Source organism: Penaeus vannamei, chromosome 37, assembly GCF_042767895.1.
Source record: "Penaeus vannamei isolate JL-2024 chromosome 37, ASM4276789v1, whole genome shotgun sequence".
In the NCBI taxonomy this organism is placed as follows: Eukaryota; Metazoa; Arthropoda; class Malacostraca; order Decapoda; family Penaeidae; genus Penaeus; species Penaeus vannamei.
Window position 1 is genome coordinate 8,954,097 of NC_091585.1, and position 22,500 is coordinate 8,976,596.

The 22,500-nt window shown below is 40.5% G+C and overlaps 1 protein-coding gene across 1 annotated transcript in view; it reads left to right on the plus strand.

Annotated features, from left to right (window-relative positions):
- LOC113823347 (tripartite motif-containing protein 2) overlaps positions 1 to 22,500 on the plus strand; it is an 85,039-nt gene that overhangs the window by 60,540 nt on the left and 1,999 nt on the right. Inside the window, exons 5-7 of the mRNA XM_070115424.1 lie at positions 656 to 835; positions 9,138 to 10,245; positions 20,806 to 22,500. The exon at positions 20,806 to 22,500 is cut by the window's right edge and continues 1,999 nt beyond it. Coding sequence (XP_069971525.1) covers positions 656 to 835; positions 9,138 to 10,245; positions 20,806 to 21,053 — 1,536 coding nt within the window. The 3' untranslated portion in view covers positions 21,054 to 22,500. The remainder of the gene's footprint in view (positions 1 to 655; positions 836 to 9,137; positions 10,246 to 20,805) is intronic.

Sequence of the window (22,500 nt, forward strand, 5' to 3'; positions counted from 1 at the left end):
GTTAAGATGTATTACTCTAGGTCTGACTTATTTGTAATTAAACTAATTACATTGTTTTACATTTACTTGATATTGAGTTTTACCAACTCCAGTCTGAATTCCATCTTAGTCAGATCCTGGCCCTACAGGCATGATGATTATGAATTAGTTAACCCATTTATGACGGGTGTCCCACATATGAGACACCTGGAAAAAAAAAATTGCTGGGCCAGTGTGACACTGTATCGGGCTCGTGCTCCGACTCAGCAGTGGGCCGCGGCCAGTGCGTGGGCAGAGTCTGGGCCAGCCCCTTGCACCGATTTTGTAGCCGCCCTTTTATTTTCGGCTTCATAACTTACCGGCGTTAGTGGATTAAAACCTTCTCTTCTTGATTTTTTACTGTTTTGCACATGCAAATTCAATGTAGGAAGATGCATAGATAGTGATTAATTAAAAGATAATTGCTTATTTTTGGTTGTCACTTTCCATATAATCTGAAAGGGAAAGAAGTCACTGTTGCTTATTTTTCTATGTAAGCATATGGAAAAAAGAAGCTGAGAATTTGCTAAAATGTCATATATATTAGTATGGGATATTTTTTGCCAAACAATAATTGGATATTTATGATAATATGTTCAGAATTTAGTCTAAGGTTTAGTGTATTCACACTTAACAGTTAAATGAAGCCAGTGATGCAGTGACATCGGAGATGCACCAGCTGGATCATGCTGTTGACAACACCTTTGAAGATGTCAACAGAGCATTCCAGGCCATTATTGATATTATAGAACAACGGAGAGATGCTGTTATCAGCAGTGTTAAAAAGATGCGGGATGAGAAAAAGAAAGTTTTACAAGTAAGTCAATTTATTTTTATCGTAGATTATTTTATGATATAAATTGTATCAGTTAATATATAGTTTGTCCTGATTTACCTAAACTTTCCATATTATTATGTTTTAAGCTTTTGTGTTTCCAATGCATCTCCTTCCTACTTTTACTCTTGATAGTTTAATGGCTTCAAGAGGAGTATCTGCTATATAGTTAGGGTATTTTTGGGTCTGGTTACTATACCTTTATTTATTTTTTTTATTTTTTTTTGTAGTAATACACTTTCAGCTAGCTTCTTTAGAAAGATTATGATGAAAAGATTAGTTTTGACATGGTTTTCAAAGTCAAGGGAAGATACTCATAAAATTTTGTCATCTCTCATGATGATGAAAATGAATGTCTTGAATCAAAGTGAAGGAACAGAACATAGTTTTCACATAGATTTTGATTATTAACCTGTCATTTAAAAACTGTCAGGCAGATTTTGCATTCTTGGAATATTTGACACCCTTTGGCCTTGAACTAATTGATAGAATTTTTTTGTGCTGGGAAAAATAACTTTGTAGGGGGATATCGGGTCCCAGAGTGATCAATAGGATAAGATATAAGGATCAAAACACAATTTTTTAGGCTAATACAGTGGATACACAATATTTTCATTAGGAATATAAGACATGACCAACTTATAAAAACAAAAACAAAAACAATGCAGACTTATCACTTCAAATTCTACATTGCAAATATATTGATTTTACACACAAAGTGTTCTAAGAATTTATTATTAGAAAAAGACATTATTTTCTAGGAGACCCAAGCATCTGCATACACCAAATATAGAATTAAGCAGTTAGACCATTATACCATGTCTGTAGTTGCTGTTACCACCAAGCATTGAAATATGTTGAGGGTAATCCAAAGTATGATAATAAGAACAAAGAAAAAACAATATCTGCACATTTTTTTAGGAGGTAAGCTTTTTATAAAAGAAAGAAAGAAAATAGATAAGAATGTTTTGCAATATTTGAGGTGCTTTTATATATTTATTGTAGGTGTCAGGGAGAGATGTGGGATAGATATTGCAAGATTTTCTTTTACTTAGTGGGAAATATTAACCCATTGTATCTGGTTGCATCACGGAAATCACAGTGCTGAAAACATGAGCAATGGTTTATGTAAGTGGCCAACATCCCTAGTGTGTGGCGTGTTAGCCGGGTGCTCAAGAACACCCATGAATGGTCACAAGAGTATGTACCTCCGCTTTGCAAAGATATTTTGTGTAAACTCTTTGAACTTCATCGCCATTTTCCAATGTCCATATTTCTTTTGATTTGCTCTATCTAAATGGTAATAGCTTATTTTCCTTGTACAGACTTCATATCATCGCTCTCTCTGTAGTAAATAACTCGGTTCAAGAAAAAAAAAAAAAACATTTGGTTATTTGTGTCATATATCTAATTTTTTCATAATTTTCAATTTCCCGTCATACAACCTGCTCATCCGGTCACAGAGGCCAGGAATACAGTGTGCAGCATGGAAATGGTGTCCTCCCTGGAGCTGGTGTATGTTACATTCCACATTCGTTTATCGATGGGAATAATGCTGAAGCCCCCTCCTAAGTGCCAAATGAGTCAAATTGCTCTCCAAGAGGTTTGTGCACTTGTGACGAGTCTTTTCTGTCACCCTGGCTTCCGCTCATGATGGCAAGTTTGTGGCACCAGGAAGATGGTCAATTTTCGAGGAGGATTATATTCATATCAACACACACACACACACACACACACACAAATTTAACCATATAGTAGGCCTACATCAACTTTTAGATGTAAAGAAATAAAATATATTATTTATCCCTATCAAACCGTTTTCTTTAAAAATTTACAAAAGTAACAGTTTTCACCGTGAAACGAGTGTAGACTTGGTGTTCGATCATTTGCACCCATTATCTTAACTAAGAAGTGCATAAAATCATCAGACACCAAGGTGTGCTTAGATATTTGTGTATTTATGGTACCTAAGACCTTTGGTAATGTCTACATGTAATAATTTTTTACGGAAACTCACAAGGATGCAATAGCTGATTTAACTCTCGATAAAAATTGCTCAAAATTTCATTTAGTTTTTATTTCAGAGTGGATATGACTGTGTACTTACATCTCCGTAGTTCAAAGATCCAACTTCTAGGTGCCTTTTTTGTATTGAAGTGCCCTTTGCAGCAAAAATGACCAATTTCAAACCAAATCAAATTTACCAATGCTGGTAAGTACTGACTGTTGAGGATAGTCTAAGGGAAATATTTTAATCATTGTTTATACAGCTATTTTCAAACATTACCCAGGAGTCTCAGTGGAAGGCATATTTCATGTGTGAAAGTACTCAAAACTTGATTTTTTTAGATAAATTTCACTAAATATTTTGTCTTAAATCACTGTGATGTAATTTTTTTTTTGTTAATGGTATAAAAGTGTTTTTGAATATTCATGAACTCATATCTATGTGCCGTATGCAAGATTGTAACAAGTGAAAGCCCACACAAGTGTAGCCAGGCACATATTAGTAGTGTACCTCCCCACTTGGTGGGTCTTGTGTACGCCACCCGAGAGCTAATCATAACTGGGATTTAACCCACTAATGACGGGTGTCCCACATATGAGACACCCGAAAAAATAAATATTGCGGGGCGTCCCGCCAGTGTGACGCTGTATCAGGGCTTGCGCTCCGACGCAGCAGCAGGCCGCGGCTGGCGGGCAGGCAGAGTCTGCCTGCCGATTTTGTAGCTCGAGTCATTTCTTGGGTAGCTGGCGTACGCGAGAACCGCCAACAGAGATATGCAGCTAATATGCGGCCGGTACACTTGTGTGGACTTTTGTTTGTTGCAATCTTACATACGGCATATGATAAAGACATTGCGCATAGATTTGAGTCTGTGAATTTTCAAAAAACACTTGTATACCAATTATAATTAGATCACAGTTATTTGTCATCAGATATTTTGTGAAATCTTTCTAAAAAAAAAAAAAAAGTCTTGTGTACTTTTACACATGAATTGTGCCTTCCATTAAGACTCCCTGGTAATATGTTGTAGCTTAGGAAGGGATCTATATGTGTACCAAGTATGAATCACTAATGTTTGAAAATGACTTTATATATAATATTTGAAATATTTTGTTTTGACTTCACTGTAACCATTGGTACATTCCAACATCAGCAAATTTAATTTGATTTGAAATAGGTAATTTCTGCTGTAAAGAGCACTTTGATATGAAGGCCACCGAAAAATGGGATCTTTGAACTTCGGAGATATAAGCAAGATATCAATTATTTTATGTAGAAGATGACAGTAATATCTGCTCTGAAATAAAAACTTGTTCTTATGTGTAGTCTTAGTCTGGAGTTAAACCAACTGGGTGGGTGCTTCATGCTCAGGGTGATGTGAAGCGATGGTGTGGTAGCCTAGGTAGTGATAAGTGCTTGCATATCTTCTCGCTTACAGCTGCCGCTGCTGGCCAGCCTAGTGCGAAAAAGGGAGCAGCTCTACATAAGCCTCCCCTGCCAGTTAAGAGAGAGCAGCTCTGCCATGAGCCTCTCTTATCATCGCAGTGCCTCCTCATGGCCACCCATGGAAATTCGGTACCTTGTGGTCCCAGGTTAAAATGAGGGGGAGCTCAGAGTAGTTGGAGGCCCCAGAGGTACAGGGTCATGGCCCACTGGCTTGGGTTTATACCAACTCCTGGCCATAAGCCCCCTAGTGTTAATGGGAGGCTCAGGTAAGGTGGGCCTTGCCAGACCTCCTCCGCCCAGATAAATCCCTTTCCCCCCTAGCAGCACCCCCAAAAAACAAAATTAGAAAATATTCTATTTATGCAGCATAAGCAGAAGACAGATCTGCTATTATGGCAATGGATTGGTATCCGCCATAGGCTGGTGTCAATCATCTCTTTAAGGAGCTTTTGGGTGTGGGCTGTGAGTGCCCACAGGTATGGCTGGTGTGCTGGAGATCGCCGGGGAGAGCCGGGGCGGCTCACCCGTCGGCTAAGGCCTGGGTAGGCCTTGTTGCTGCTTGCTGTGTCTAGCTCGGCTGGAGGATCGTGAGTGCTGATCTTGGCCCGGGTGCGGGAGCTTAAGTGGGTCTGAGCTGTGCCAGCCACCCGGGAACGAGGGGAGCCTGCGGTCCAATAGGCGAGCCGTAAGGTGTCCGTGGTCAACCAATCAGGTCTCGGTATGAGTCGTCGAGAAGCTGCTGATGGTGAGGGCGAGAGGACAGGCTGTGGACCTGGACCCAACCTGGGGGAAGTATGCTGCGCTGCAGGTTGCGGGGGTCAGCTACACTATAAGTATTTTCTGGGGATAGATCAGAATAAAAAGAAGAAGAAAAATAGATGGGTGGGGCTACTGCACCCTCAAAGGGGGGCAAGGCTAATATGATATATGAGACAAAGCACTTTTATATTCTCTATATTATGCAAAAACAATCCACAAGCTATCTTGAACTAATTTTTTTTTTATGATGAAATGGGTAGTGCAAGGTAGGCATTTAAAGGGGTGGTTTCCTTATCCCATTAACACCAGGTTAAAAATTTGGCTGTTGACCATTAACACATCCAACAGTTTCCCCTGTTTGTGCCCGGCTCATTTTGTAGTTTGTGGACAACATTAGGCACCTAAAAGCATATATTTAGATATCATACAAAAAGGGTTTACCTTCACTATAGGTGCTCTCACCTAAAATTTTCACCATAGAAACTAGTGGAGAAAAACAAGCTCAGTCCAATGAGCCAACAGAGCAGGAATGGTTATGTTATGCTACCTGCTACTTGGTCTACAACAGCCAAGACAGGTATGTACATGCCACCTGGCATCAAGGGGTTGTTAAGATTAGCCTATATATTTCATGTTAATATAAAAAAAAAAGAAAAAAGGAGCTCACCTATTTTAGTTTGGTATCAATCATATTTCATCAGAGTAAACCTTACCATATTGTTTTTTGCAACTAAAGTAAAGCAGAAAAAAATATTCTTTGCATGGCATTGGTGCCTGTGTTGCTCAATTTGGTGTTTTTAAAGGCTGGGAAACATGGATATTAGACACCTCACCAAACCCCTGTGGTAGTGAGTCCAATGGGAGGCTCAAAGCAGCACTGAGATTTATCTGGGTTCAGGCACATTCTTAAAAAGTCTTGAAGTATCTTCAATTTTGGGGGGAAATTTTAGGCCTTAATGTCTCAAAAAATATAGCTTTTTCTGTCGCAGGTCTTGAAATATATTAAATTTGCCCAAGGCATATCTTTGTGCAATCATAGGTCAGCAACATAGACCTTGATCTTTGCTGATTGACGCAACCGTCTACTTATGGGCAATGTGCAGAATAATCATTCTGCGCACAATCTATCCAAGAGGGTGTGTAAAAATCTTATTGGGTTGAATTTTTTTTATCTTGGTCACTGTCGCAACAAGTAGACCCACACAGTATGGAGAAATGTGTATTTAGTGACAAGTGGCTCCAGGTCTTAGAAAGTAGTTGGTCTCTTAAAAAGGTCTTAAATATTCATTAGCTTATACCTGAAAGAACCCTGTTTATTAAATTATGGCTCAGAGGGAACTGTATCAGAGTAGGTGTATCTGCCAATCATGGGTATCATGACTTTGAGTCACCAGTGCAAGAAGTAGTTTAGAATGTTGCTACCAAGAGTAGGGGTATGTCACAACAGAGTGACTTAGAGTTATTAGCAATGGCATTGAATTGATGTGGAATTATTAGCAATGGCTTGGAATTGCTGTGGGCTAGTCTACCTAATGTGGGAATGGTAAAGGATTGTATTATTTGGTATGGCAAAAGTAGGAGCTTGACACACCCAACTAGTTTGTAGAAGGCTGCATTTACATGGAGTAGGTTTGGGCCTGTCTAACAAAAGAATTGGTAAGGCACAAACTACACAGCAAGAGGAGAAAAACCTGTAGTGGTAGAGCTACATGCTGTTTGCATTGTTTGCTCCTGCTAGTCAGTTGTAGACCAATTAAAGTACAAGGGACAGCCACTGCAGCAGTTGCTCATCTGAAAACTGCAAATCCTTGGATATGTGTGGAAAATCATGTGACTGAGCATATCCTAATACATTAGAGGAAACAATCAATAAAGATATGGAAGGAGACAGTGAAATATTAAAAATGAGAGAGACACTCACCCACAGCTACCCCAGGATTCTAAGTAAGAAGGGAGTATAAAGGGGTGCAATACATGCAATCTCACAGACTACGGGCATTCATATCTACTGTGACGTTGCTGATCGTGATTAGTGAAAATGCACAATACATATTTTTTCTTCTCTATGAAATGACAGACGGTTCAAGTTATCCTTGCGGATGCCGATGTCATTTTCCTTGTCTATTCTCATGTCTATCTGAGATGGTTAGTAGCTCAAGCAAGTTTGTGAGAACTGCTACTCCCCTCTCCCTCATTTATTTTTCTTTCTGAAAAATACAAAAGTAAAAAAAAAAAGACGAAAAAATGGAATAACCACTTTAAAAACTGCAAATTAGCATAAAAATAACCCACATTTAAAAACTGCGAATTAGCATAAAAATAACGGCTAACAGCACTTAATTAACATCCCTCCCTCTCTGTTGTTTTTTCTTTTTCTCTTATTATCTTGGCCCTTACATGTATGAACTGGTTCATAATGTATATAATGGAAGGGTATATCCGACGCGGCCTCAAAGGAGATCTAACTGCAGCATGATCACCTTGCAATGCCGTGAGACGAACATCGCCAGAAGATCGCCACAGGCCAAAGGACGAGGACGCGAAATTGCAGGTATTAAGCCGCCCAGATCAAGTGGATGAGCGCTGCCTGTCAGTACTTCTGTAGATCCAGTGAAGAACCAGGAACTTGTCAGAGCAGGCCCCATGATGCTATGAAAAGCCGCCTGCCTGGATGCCTGTAGATCGGTGAAACTCCAGGAGCTCCCCAGCCCAGGAGTAAGCTGCCCTCAGATGAAAGGACGCTCAGGAGGCTGTCGACCTAGACGTGCAGGCTACGAGGACGTCGGTATGAGCTGCAGCTGAGAAGGACCTGGACGAATCTGCGAGGACGTGTGGACGACGATGCTGCCAAGTACCACCTGGATGAGGACTACGAGGAAAACTGGACGGACCGAAGTCAAGGAGGACCCAGAAGAAACCTTCAAGGACGTGTGGATGTCGATGATGGATGGATGCACCAGGGACCAAGATGAAGAGGTTCACAACAAGGAGATCCACGAGGATAACCTAGGGCAGGAACGCGACGTGATGACCAGCAGATGGGGTATTATGATAGGTCACCCTTGAAGAATTCAGATGACGCCACGATGACGAGGCTATGGGGTGTTCGAGCGATATAAAGCGGTGCAATACATGCAATCTCACAGACCACGGGCATTCATAACTACTGGGCCGCATGGTCACCATGTGGCAACGTGCCACGCTGGTAACCCACGCTCCCTGCCTGCCCTTGCTGAACCCAGAAGTCATGCCGCCAAGGGGTATATAAGGTCATCCAAGCTGACCCTCATTCTCACTCACTCTCTGATGGTCACCTGCCCTAGCAGGGCGTGGGCCTCCCTCACTCACTCACTCAGCTCACACCTTTGGCAAGCCGGCCCCTTGGCAGGCTGATCGCTCCTGACCTGAGCTGCCGCTCCTGGACCTCTAGCTGGAGTTCCACATAGCACCGTTCTTCGTTTATCGTTATTCTTGTGTATGTGTTGTAACTCTTAGAAATAAAGAGAACAGCCAGACCGGGTATCACTAACGCCACCTGTAATTCAACTACACTATATAGAAGAGGTGTTAGTACCTCTTGTAGGGAGCTAGAAGAGAACAAGACAGGTAGAGAAGGAGTGGGAAAGGGGAGTGCAAGAACACACCACTAGGAAAACACCAAAAAAGAAAGAGCAAAACTCATTCTACTTTAGAAAAGTAGAGATGAAGAATAAGAAAAGACATACAGCAATTCCATAAAAAATAAGTTGTGAAAAAGGAAAACCTAGAAGTTGATGAAACCAGAAACACTCAGTGGAGTAGGGTAGAATACATATCACAGTAAATCTGTGAGGCATGTAAGCAGCATTGTGTTTACATTCTGAAGCATCTTGTGATAGTGGAGCTCATGAGGGGGATAGGTTTCTAACTAGGATTTGGATGCATGGTAGCAGTGAATAAACTTAGCTTATATTTCTAGTTAGGCTATCATGCCTTATCTTTTGTGTGTTTAATTTCAGTTCTTAATGGGCCAGAAAAGTATTATTGGGTCTAAAGAATTTTGCATGCAAATAATTTTTTTTTTTCTTTCAGGACCAACTTGACATTATTGAAAGTGAAAGACGCAAAGTCCAGCAAGAATGTGAAGGCCTACAGTACCAGGTTGAAGTCCGGAATATAACTAAAAAGATTGCACATTTGAATACAAAAATAGACTCGCTTTCAACACTCGTTGAGCCACGAGAGAATGCCTTTCTTCGTTTTGAGAGTCAGCATAATGAAGCATTTGAACACATCCAGACTACCATAGAAGACTATGGTAGGGTGATGACCAGCAAGACATTCCCAAGCTTGTGTTTCATGAAAGCTAAGAAAGCTATGACTCACCTAAGGAGTGAGGTGGTGGTCTACACTGTGGACTATGATGGAGAAAGTCAAACAACTGGAGGTGATCCATTAGAATCAGAAGTCAAGTCAGAAGGTGGAGATCTGATTGACAGCCAGATTGAAGATAATGAAGATGGCACATATTCTGTCTTTTTCACTCCAGAAAATGGAGGGAACCATAGTGTAGCAGTGAAGATATTTGGCAGGCCTATAAAAGAGAGCCCTCTCATTGTTGAGGTCTTAGATGAACACAATCCAGATATCGTATATGGGTCACGTGGCTCTGGGAAAGACCAGTTTCTGCAGCCTGTGGGAATCTGCATTGATGATAATGAGTATATGTATGTAGCTGATACAGGGAATTCTAGAATCAAGGTTTTGAGTCCGCAGTTGAAGGAAGTGCAGCATATTGTAGGAGATGCCCTAGAAGGAAGAAGTGTCACAGGTATAACAAGGACACCCAGTAGCTCGCTTGCCTTTGTCAACTGGAGAAAAAAGACTATCACAGAAGTCACCTCTTCTGGCCAACTTCTGTCACAGTTTACCCATGATCAGTTAAAAGAACCAACAACCCTTGCTGTAAACTGTGATGGAGAGATTCTAGTTGCGGATAATGCGGCCAACTCGATATTTGTCTTCCTATCAGGAGGGAAATTAGTGAGAAGATGGGGGGTTAAAGGAAACAAACCAGGCCAATTAGGATCAATAGCTGCATTGTGTACTGGACCAGAGAATGAAGTAATTGTTGCAGATTCAAGAATACAAGTGTTCTCTCCAGAAGGGCAGTATGTACGCACCATTTTTGAAACGAAAGGTTAGTATTTTGTCTTTTTTTGTTTGAGCTTAAAATCCTGATCACTGGTTATTGAGTATTCTAGTTCACTATTCAAAAGAATGTCTCAAAACTCTTTTTATGGCCTAATGTTTCTTATGAAAATTACCTTTTTTATGTTTCATGAAAATTTGCTTATTGAAAATATTATTCTTCTAAAAATTATTTTTCCTGGGGACAATTATTTTGTGAGATAAGAAATCATGTGGGCTTGAATTTTATTAAATCTTTTGCTATTGTAATAACCCCATTTGCATTTTGGTCTGAACTTGTTAGTGCCCACTATGACAAATTATGTTAAGATGGATGAACACCTCAATTCAGAAATTTAGTTTTGAGAGATCACTGGTCCAGGAAGGCTTCTTATGAAATTTCTCTATTCTGTCTTTTGTTATCCTGGGGCAGTAACTTCCTGTGGAACCATTATAATCTTAAGATCCTTTTTTTATGGGAACTCATATCAAAAAGGTAAAAAAAAAAAAATGAAATAGATTCTTATTACAGTAGTTCAATCACATAATTAGCTAATTACCAGCTAAAAGGCCAAAAGGCCGAACTCTAGGATGTGAGCCACATGCCGATGGTGCATATATACACCAATAAAATTTTGGTTTATTGCTAATGTACATACATATTTGATCAAGAGATGTTAGTACTGTTTATTGACCTAAAGTCCTGGAGAATACCAGCTATCATGATGTAGATATGTATAATAGAAAGGCTATGTACTGTGATTGGACTAAGGTGATAACTGTATCACATGTATACTCTTCACAAGACCCATTCTTGGTGTGGCATGCTGTACTTGCTACTTAGAGGCTTCAGTAGTGCAGAATGGTTTCATGGAATTCCTCTGAGAATAATGGTGCTCAGTCATTTCTCTTTATATTTTTTTCCTTCTACCTTTCTTTTTTTCCTGAAATATCTTTTGCACAAATCTTAGCATCTGTGAAAGCAAATTATCTAGCTTTTCTCTTTACTAATATGTGGAATAGCATATGCAGAGGAAAGGAACATAAGCCTAGAACTATGATGTCCAGTCACCAATGAACAAGATTTTTAGACATGTGATATTCCCTTTAGAGTTGATAAAAACACTTATTTGGTAATACTTTTGTAAGATAAATAAGTAAATAAGATTTATTTGACAAATATCTTGATTATAGGTATTAGGATCTCTTAGACAAAATAGAAATGAGCATAGTCAGATATTTGTGTTTCAGATTATTATTATGATTATTTTTGTCATTGTTCTTATTATTATTGTTTTAGCAAATTTATGATTGTAATGATTAATATAGTTTTGATAATTATTATTATGATTACTGTGATTGATTAGAAATTGTATTATTGTTATTCTTTTTTGTATTAGTATTAGGATATTGGTTATTATGATTATTATATGCTATGATTTAGGGGATGGAGATTAAGGCCCAAGGTAGGGAATCACCCTCTACTTTGGGCCTCAGCCCTTGCCTTATTTTGCATGGTCTTTTCTTTTCCCCCTCTTTTTCCCTCTCTTCTTCATCCCCTTTTGTCCACTTCCTGAGATGTAAGAGTCATGATCTAATGATGAAAGGCTTTCATTGTGTCATTCATGAACAGCCTCCGGGAGCTATGGGTACAGTATTCCTTTGGTTAATTCCCCTGCCCTTACCCTTTTTGGGGACCCTGAGGGTTAGATGGTTTCTTTTCCCCACAGGCTCATCATGGTCAATAATGAATATGTTTTGTCTTTATTAACGGCATCAAGGAGGCCATCCACTGAATTTTCGACAAATATCTTCAGAAATACTTGAACAATTGAGAAAAAATCTCCCGTAATCTAATAGATTGGCAATCCCATGATGTAGTATTTCTGCTAAAGATCTAAAAATAAAGGAGTTATGACTAAATCTCTGACCACCCCTGCTCCCCCTCTGAATGCTGTTGTATTGTTTTCGTGCTAATATACTTGTCAAAGTTGTTTTTCACAATTTTGTTCAATTTCTTTTGGTACTTTGGTAAAAGCTTGCTGGCAACTGTGCATACTGTATCAACACTGAGACAATGCTGGCAGTCACCACCAGAGAGTCAGAGAGAGAGAGTGTTGCATTTTAATTACTTCATTGTTTTTTATCCAAATGATATGAAACTTGATGTAAATTTTAGTATATGTATATATAACATATTAACCCATTTATGACGGGTGTCCCATATATGAGAACCTGGAAAAATAAACATTGCTGGGTGTCCGGCGGGCGGAGCTTCCCCAGAATCTGTCCGCCCGCCCGCAGGCAGACAAACTCTGGGGAAGCTCCGCCCGCCGATTTTGTAGCCGTCCGGAATCTTTTATTTTTGGCTTCAAAATATAACAGTGTTAATGGGTTAAGGCTTGCCCCTTCATCAACTGGCATATCAAAATTTGATGTCTGTGGTTTCCCAACCCCTGCATCTCCTTTGACCATGACTCCGACGACAGATACTAATACCTCCTCCTCAACATTTACTTTGAACTTAATCCATTCCGAACCACCCACACTTGTCATTACTCAAGCTTCATTATGCACCCCATCCTCTCTCCCAACATTTTCCACTCCATTTCCTGCTGCATAGTCTTCTTCATTGTCTACCCCCTCTTCCCTTAGTACTATTCATCCTCTGTTTTGACCCCCTCCCCACAGTACTACCTCACTCCACTCCACACCACCCCATCTTTCTCCTGCCCTTGTTCTTCTATCATTTCCACCTCCATTAACCTTTTGAGTTCTTTTTTTAGCCCAGCTAGGTGGGATCAGTTCTTTGTGATTCCTCTCTGACAGTATCCATCTCATCTAGCAAGTTTCCTTTTGCAATCACTCTGATAGTTCACACTTTGTGATAGCTGGCAAACCTATTCCTGCCGAACTTCACTCCTCTCTTAATATTTGTACTGGAACTGCTGGTCTCCCCGACTGATTGTTCTATTTACGACAAGAACTGGTCAAACCGTGAAAATGACCTACTTGCCTGCCTTATTGATTATAATGCAGTGGCAGTACAGTGCTACACTATTCCTCCCAGTGGCCAAAGCAAGTCCTACACCAACATTCCCAAGATTAACATGACTTACCCCATGGAGTTTATATTGGTAGAGTGTCCTTCCCTGTCCGATCATATTGACCTATACCTTGTCAATGAAATGTTGGCGTTCTCCAATTGCTCTGCAATTATGGTGGCTCCCATAATGTATTTTATAGGAGCTGCCCTGCCTATAAGCTCAAATGTGAGGTAACAGTTCTCAGCTTCAAACTAGGCCCTGCTCTACATAAGGCTAGACAGGAAGCACAATAACAAGTATTTTCTATCTACCTATTTCAAAATTGTCCGTTCGTCTGCTCCCCTCCCATCTTCTCAAGATGTCTGAGCATCTTCCCTAGTACCTCTTCCCTCTACCCTGAACCATCTTACCTCTACTCCCCCTCTCCCCATTTCAAATTCCTTTTCTTGTCTAAATCCAAATAAGCCAGTCTCTACCAGTCTCTACTACTTCTTCGATGTCTACCCCACCTTTGCACCTGTTGTATCAGACAACCTAAACATTTTACTTCATCTTCTACACCTTTCTCTTCCTCTGCTCCTTGAACATCAATCTCCTCTTCTCACAAGAGAACTTTTATTTCTCAGACCTCCCCACTCAACTCCCCTTCAGAAACTCTTGAGGACATCCCAAAATTCCTAGACAATAGATGAGTCATCTTTCCTCAAATCCCTCTATTCCTATTCCCTCTACATTTGAAGTATTTGGCGATATCTATCCTCCTCCCCCTCATGTTCCCCCTTCCACTCTTTCCCAATACACTCCATCCGTTCCTTCTCCATGTGCACCATTCCCTCTTCATTCCCCATAATTCTAACTTCTCCCACCTGGATGCTCATGTGAATCCCTTCTGTCACAACAGTGTCCTTCTCCAGATCCTTCCTCTCCTGACATTCTTCCTGATACTTGACCTCCTTCCCAAATCCACTTATCTCATTCCCCAGATTTTTTTCCTGATACTTCTCCAAGAGCTGTCTATACCTGTATTACCCATTGATTTTTTTTCATAATAGCTCTTTTACCAGTTTTCCTCAAACAGTATTCTTATTGCTTCCCCAGCTACAGATATACTCCATTTCATCCAATTGCCCTATGCCCTTAACCCTTTTCAATACTAATCTCTGATTTACTTCATTTGTACCCCCTCTTTACCCTTTTCCCTGTTGTACTATCCTATAACACTACAACCTTTGACATCAAATGCATTTTACCCTAATTGCTGACTCATTTTTACCCTTTTCACCATAATACTTTATCATAGTGCTGTATAACCTTAGATGTCTAGCACAAAAACCTAAATGTGCTGATAAATCAAAAACCTAAATGTACTGATGAGATATCCTGCCACTCGTCATTCATACGGATGATATGCTCCCGTCACTCACCCCTCGGCTATTTTTTTTTTTTTCCTTAGCTATATTTTTTCATGGCAAGATCTACAACACCTGGGTCCAATGACTTAGCTTGCCTTTTTTTTTTTGTCTAGCACATTTATTTTGCTTTGTAACCAGTATTTGCTATTTACTGGTACTGTTAATAATTATAATGATGATGGGGGTGGTAATATTATTACCACTTGCAACATGTTCTAAAAATGGTGATGCTGGTGGGAGGGGTACTACCCCTCCCTTTCAGCAAATGAGGTGAGCTGTGGGTCCCATTGAGAGAGCTTGCTCCCAAGGTCCCAGCAGTCGCCAACCCAGTGTAAGGCATATTAGGCAAAGGCCAACGGAACCCCATGGCTTTCTGCCTCCCTCATTGGCAGTGGTGGTGTCCCTAATTGCTGACTCATTTTTACCCTTTTCACCATAATACTTTATCATAGTGCTGTATGACCTTAGATGTCTAGCACAAAAACCTAAATGTACTGATAAATCAAAAACCTAAATGTACTGATGAGATATCCTGCCACTCGTCATTCATACGGATGATATGCTCCCGTCACTCACCCCTCAGCTATTTTTTTTACCTTAGCTAAATTTTTTCATGGCAAGATCTACAACACCTGGGTCTAATGACTTAGCTTGCCTTTTTTTTTTGTCTAGCACATTTATTTTGCTTTGTAACCAGTATTTGCTATTTACTGGTACTGTTAATAATTATAATGATAATATTAATACCACTCGCAACATGTTCTAAAAATGGTGATGCTGGTGGGAGGGGTACTACCCCTCCTTTTCAGCAAATGAGGTGAGCTGTGGGTCCCATTGAGAGAGCTTGCTCCCAAGGTCCCAGCAGTTGCCAACCCAGTGTAAGGCATATTAGGCAAAGGCCAACGGAACCCCATGGCTTTCTGCCTCCCTCATTGGCAGTGGTGGTGTCCACCTGGATTGACTGTCTGAGGTTTATCTTCAGGCAGGCTGTTCGAGTAGGAGTTTGATTGATTACCCCTGATGTCGAAGGAACTAAATTGATTGAGAGTAGAGATTGCTCCTTTCTCAGAGATGAGAAGACCTGGTAGTGGCATAATCAGTTTGAGTGGGCACCTCCTACTGGTTGGGCTGAAGCAATGGTTACTATCTCCAGGGGATAGCCCTAGCCATCTCAAAAAAACTCCAACCTTTGGTAGTGGAGGTTACTCTTGTTGATGAGTGTATTAAAGCACCAAGTCTGAAGTATGCTTTTGGCTTGTTTGTCTTGTATTGCTGTGTACACTCCTATCAATGTTTATAAACTCAATGTGAAAGAGGCATTCTATGTCAAACACATATCTCTGGCAGACATTTGCATTATCCTGGGAGAGCTGTTTGTGGTTCAGCTGGCTACAAGATGTCTGTAAGTCCCCATTGTGGGAGCCAATATCAGCAACAAGATTAGCTTCCTCCAAAACTTTGCTAGTTCCCAGAGATTGAGGGTTTCTGGCACTTGTTATCAACATTCCATTCCACATTGCTGGACATGGTATAGTGATATAGGTACTGTGGCCAAGGAGATAGACCACATTCTTGTTAGCATTTGCTGGAAGATCCTCCAGAACTGCAGGTTTACCAAAGTGCTAAGCTCTGTGATACTGACTATAGACAGGTTGTACTTACCCTGCAGGTCCACTACAAAACCTCCTGTCTCTCCAATGTCCACCTCTGAGTGTTTCTCTTGGAAAGATTAATCCATTAACGCTGGTATATTTTGAAGCCAAAAATAAGATTCCAGGCGGCTACAAAATCGGCAGGTGGAGCGTCCCCGGAGTCTGTCCGCACGCAGCCCATTGCTGCATCGGAGTGTGAGCCCCAATATAGCGTCGCACTGGCGGGATGCCCGGCAATGTTAATTTTTTCGGGTGTCTCATATGTTGGACACCCGTCGTGAATGGGTTAAGGGAGGAGTATGTCTGAAGATTAACTGCAACTATCTCTGATCGATTCACGGTACTCAAAACGGACCCAATAGCTTTGTGGTTTCCCTTTGAGTATGAAACATTTGATGCAGTTTAGGAGTCCGTTGCCAAATGCCTTAGATCAAGGCAGATTTTTATCGTGCAGGAGACACTGAAGGCTACAAATGCATGTCGTGTGGCTTGACTGAATGGAAGTTGGGACTTAACTGTTTCTTGGTGCATAGGAGTCAGACTGTGTAGAGGAGGGACAAAAACAGTACATCAGGAATCTTGCTGAGGTAGTCAAAGATAGATCTTGATAGATGACCTTTGTCCTGTCTACTAAACCCTGAGAAAACAACTCCAAGCCCCCCTCACAGATAACTGCAGTGTGGATGGACAGATCATCTCAGACCATGTTGGAATTTGTGAATATTGGTCTGATTATATTCAGCAGCTGTGTCAGGGAGACCCTCCAGTTGTTTGGACATGAGGTGTCACAGTCCCTATGAGAAATTCAACCATCAGGAAAGGACCTCATACCCTGACTGAGGTTAGAGAGGCAATTTCTAAGCTGTAGGGAGGAAAAACTGAAGGCATATGTGTTATCTAGGGAAGTAGCTTTTTGGGGGATGGGGAGCTAACCTCCCCGATTGTGAAAAAACTCTACATTGTAGGGCAAAACTGAAAAAAGATACATACTCCTTTTTGCAAGGCAGGGCAGGGCAGATAGAATATCAAATGTTAAAATAAAACTTTATAAAGTTAACCCAATCATGCAGGGTGTCATATATGAGACACCCGAAAAAATAAACATTGCTGGGCGTCCCGCCAGTGTGACGCTGTATTGGGGCTGCATTCTGACGCAGCAGCGGTGCGCGGCCGGCGGGCAGACAGACTCCGGGGAAGCTCCGCCTGCCGATTTTGTAGCCACCCGGGATTTTTTTTATTTTGGTTACAAAATGTACCTGGCGTGAGTGGGTTAATGACTAAAAAGTTTTGTCCATCAGTTTTTATTAGAAAGACAGTGTTAAATAGATCATGGCTATGGGAAATTTAGAACTTGATTTAGTACAATAATTGGCTGGGTGGATATGTTTCAACAGGGCAGAAAAATTTATGCGTGTTGAACTGCTACAGACTGGTAATGAACCCAATGGAATTGGTTACTGCAGTCAGTGAGCATATATTGGTATTGAGACTGAAGTTTACTTTTGGCTTCATTTTTCTTATTGCTGTGTACCCTTCTACTGATGTTTGTAAACTCGGCGTGAAAGAGAGGTTTTACTCCAAAGTTGCATCTATGATGGACAGTTGTCCTTGGCGAGATATTTGTATTATTCTGGGTGACTTCAGTGCAGTAACTGGCTGTGATCGAGCTGGCTAATAAAAGTCTGTCACACCCCTTGGTTTGAGAACTGATGCCGGCAGTGAGAATAGCCTCCTTTTTTCTAGAAATTGAGGATTTCTGGCTCTTGGTACCAACACTCCGACCTACTTTGTTGGACGTGGTACAGCAATGTGGGTAATGCAGCTAAGGATATTGACCACATTCTCATTGGAGGATCCTCCAGAACTGCAGATTGTATAGCAGTGCTGAGTTCTGTGGTTGTGGCTACCCTCCAAGTCCACTTCAGAATTCCATATCATTCCAATGACCATCCTATGGTGTTTCATATGGATAGTTTGAGGATGGGGGAGTGTACCTTGGGGTTTGCCGAGGCAATATCTGGTCATTTCGCAATGTTTGACAACCTGACGGACCCCTGTACTTTTATGTACCTTGAAGCATGAAACACTTGATGCAGCTCAAGAATCAATTGGTGAATGCCCAAGAGCAAGACAGAATTTCAGTTCACAGGAGACACTGGAAACTACAGAAGGTTGTTGTGTAGCTCATCTGACAGGGGATCTGGATTTGCATTGACTTGGTTACTACTGAGAAAGGTACAAGAACAGTTTCTTAGGAGTCTTGCAGGGGAGGTTGAAAGCTATTTTTTAGTAAATGACCTTCATTCTGTATACAAAGTTTTCCTCACAGGCAACTGGAATCCATACAGTAAGTGGTCAGATTGTCTCAGATCCTGTTGGGGTTGCAGGAGCATTGGGCTAAGTATTTTGAGCAGTTGTACCAGGTTGACCCATGAACAGTTAATTTGGATGCAGATAGCGTTGAGATTCCTTTGCCAGACCCACTCTTCAGCAAGGATCCACCCTCCCTAACTGTAGTTAAGGGGTGATCTCCAAACTGAAGAGTGGCAAAGCAGCTGGTATCTGCGGCATTCCAGCTGGTGGTGAACTTATAGCACAGGGTTTTCATACTGTCCTGGATGCCATCTGGCAGTCTGGTACCTTTCCCCCTGACCTGTTGAGGGGTGTGGTCATCCCTCTTTAGAAGAGGAAAGGGGATCAGTGGGACTGTAGCAATCACAGAGGCATTACACTGCTCAGTATACCAGGCAAGGTTCTTGCTCACATCCTTCAGAGACCATCTGCTGAGGCACCAGAGGCCAGAGCAATGTGGATTCACTCCTGACAAGACCTCAATAGGCTGGTACTTTGTGTCATTGTAGAGTGCCATCCTGAGTTCAGGCATGGGCTTCTCACTGCTTACTTCGACCTTAACCCATGTACGATGGGTGTCCCACATATGAGACTCCCGAAAAAAAAATTGTCGGGCGTCCTGCCAGTGTGACACTGTATCGGGGCTCGCGCACTGATTTTGTAGCTGCCCAGAAACTTTTATTTTCAGCTTCAAAATATACTGGCAATAGTGGCTTAAGAAGGTGTTTGATATGGTCCATCGGCATTTACTCTGGAAGATCCTGAAATGAGCGGTATTCCTACAATTGTTATTGGATTCATAGCAAGTAAAATGTAGAGGGGGCAGGGGCCTCTCAAGCTTCTCTCCTGTTAGTTCAGTAGTGAGGCAAGGCTGTGTCCTTGAACCAACGCTTTTCAACGCTTGCATAACCTGGAAACTGGGCAGAGCTACTGTCCAAAGTCGCTGTGGAGCAACTCTGACCAGTGTCAAGGTTACTGACCTTGATTTTGCTGATGTTGTTGCTATTCCATTTGAGTCCCTGGAAACTCTAGTAAAGGCTCTAGATGCATTTAGCAATGAAGCAAAGCCCCTGGGTCTAGAGGTCTCTTGGACCAAGACCAGGATCCAGGATTTTGGGGACCTGCTAGGAGAACCTGTTTGGTTCTTGCGGTGAGGACATTGGAGTCAGAGAGCTTTACATACTTTGGTAGTGTAGTTCACAACTCTTGGCTGTCTGACCAAGAAGTCAGCATGAACTCTCTGATGAAAGTATTTGGAGATGCCGTTAACTGTGCAGAAGGACCAAGCTGCATGTTTTCAAGGGTCTGATAATAACAGTTTTATTATATAATAGTGAAATCTGTACAATATACTGCGCCTTAGAACTTCGTCTTGATACTTTTTGTAATAGATCCTTGTGCCGGATCATGGGATACAATTGGAGGGACCACATGTCCAACCAATAGTTACACTGTGTGACTGGCACAGGACTGGTTACTTGCACAGTTTGTGATCACCAACTTAGGCTATATGGGCAGCTGCCCACTAGGTTGCCTCTATGCAAAATAACCCTGGATGGAGGAGGCCTGTGGGACGACCTAGGAAGTCATGGCTTGGGCAGATTGAACAAACTTGTTGTGAAGAGCTTGAGCTAAGTTTAGTCATTGCCTTGTAGCTCTCTATGAACGACCCTCATAGATGAAAACAAAGGATGGATGCGGTTATGCACCCCACCGGTGTTAGCTCCCCAATGATGATGATGGGACTGCCATTTAGCAGTTGAGTATCATTTCCCTGGACCTGTTGAGGGGGTGGTTACCCCTCTTGGAATGTGGAAAAGGGATTGTTGGGACTGTATGGCATCATACTACTCAGCATTGATTAATTATTGTTATTGTTATCAATATTGTTATTTTGTTATTGTTATTGGTATTGGTATTGGTATTTTATGATTTTATTTTTTTCTTCTTTTCTTGTTTTTATGTATCTGTGTTTCTATGTTCATGAGTTTTTTCCAGTGCAGATATATAGAAAAGAGAAAGATTTGCAGAAAGCTTGCTTTGACTACTTTAGACCTCAATTCAATGTATAATGAATGAAGACTTCACATCTAAAATTCACTTTCAGGTAAAGGACCAAAGGGGACTTATGGTGGCCTCTTCCTTGACCCTAAGGGCTTATTGCTTGCCACCAGACAAGAGCGAAATAACTCCTGCATCCAGGTATTTGACTACATTCTTGGAACTTTAATATTTACAATAGACTCTAGAGAAGCAAAATTAAAACGGCCATCAGGATTAGCCACGACTCAGGATGGTTATGTGATAATTGTTGACCTTGGCAATGATTGTGTCAAGAAATTCCGGTACATGTAGAAATGGATTTGTAATACATTGGATACATGTATTTAAAATGAATTAACTGTCTATGTTTTTTGTTTTAAAAATGTTAATGATAACTTTCCATGTAAAGAATTAATTGAAAGATAAGTTAACTTATTAACTCCGAAACAATGAGATTTAGTGAGGATTATCTTGGCAAGAGTTGGATTTCATAGATTTTATTGATGAAGATGTTGTTTTGTGATATTTACTTTATTTCCTCATTTGGTTGGTACTGAATCATAATTTCATCATAAAATTACCTGCTGTAATCAAGAATTGATGATGATAGAGATTGAGATGGTAGTAGTCATATCATTCATTCTTATTTTTGTATTAAGTGACATTGTCGTAATTGACATTGTTACCTTTTGTTATAGAAACTTGACCCACTTATCACATTCACAGATTTAAATTTTGTTCATGCTTCTGATACTTACACATTTTATTTATAATAAACTAAAATTCAAAAGTACTTACAAGCTTTAGGAATTTGTGCTGACAGAAAGTACTTAATATTTATCACTGTACTTATGTATATCAAGCCAAGGTTGTGGACCAACAAAGCATAGTTTTTTTTTTCTTTCTTTTATCTTTTCTTTTCTTTTCTTTTTTTAAGTCATTGGAAACTAGAATGTAGAAAAAGGACTCGTAAGCTACTGAAAGTGCAAAGGGATCATTACCCTCTTTTTAATTTGTGTATGTACTTAGGGTTTCTTACATGTACAGGGATATGAACAGAAATCTTTTTCAGATATCCAGCAAGATTTTGTAGTTAATTTTGAATGAGAATTTTCTGTACAGTGGTCATCAGAACACACACTAGATACTCTGTATTATATTTTACATTTTTGTTATACATAATGTTTCATATAATACCCACATATATGCATATTTATACACATGCAGACATTGAACAATATGATCAATGAAATATTGGTGTTGAATCCCCTCTGCATGGGCTAGAGGTAATTGTACGACACTCACAGATGGACATATTCTAAAAAAAAAAGATTAAAAAAGCCTTATCCAAATAATAATGGTCCAGTAAAAAATATATAAAATTTATGAACTTTTTTAGAATTGAGTTTCCAGGTGACTGTTAGTGGTCACAAAAATGTCAGCAGACATGCTAACTCATTCCATAAAAATGTCAGCAGACACACTAACTCATTCCTGAGCACTAAGTGTGGTTGACAAGCAAGAGATAAGGTATGGCAGAGAGTACCCATAAACACTATCTGACAATTTTTTCCCAGGTCCCAATTCAAATATGTCCAGGAAACTGCAAAATGTTTTAAAATGAGATTCATCTTTGCCTACATGCTTTTTTAAAAATGTAACCTGTCCATGAGGGATTTATAGATGCCACTTACATAGCTATATTGTAATGCTGGTTTAAGAGAGACCAATTTCAGAGACCAATTTCATATGAAAGACC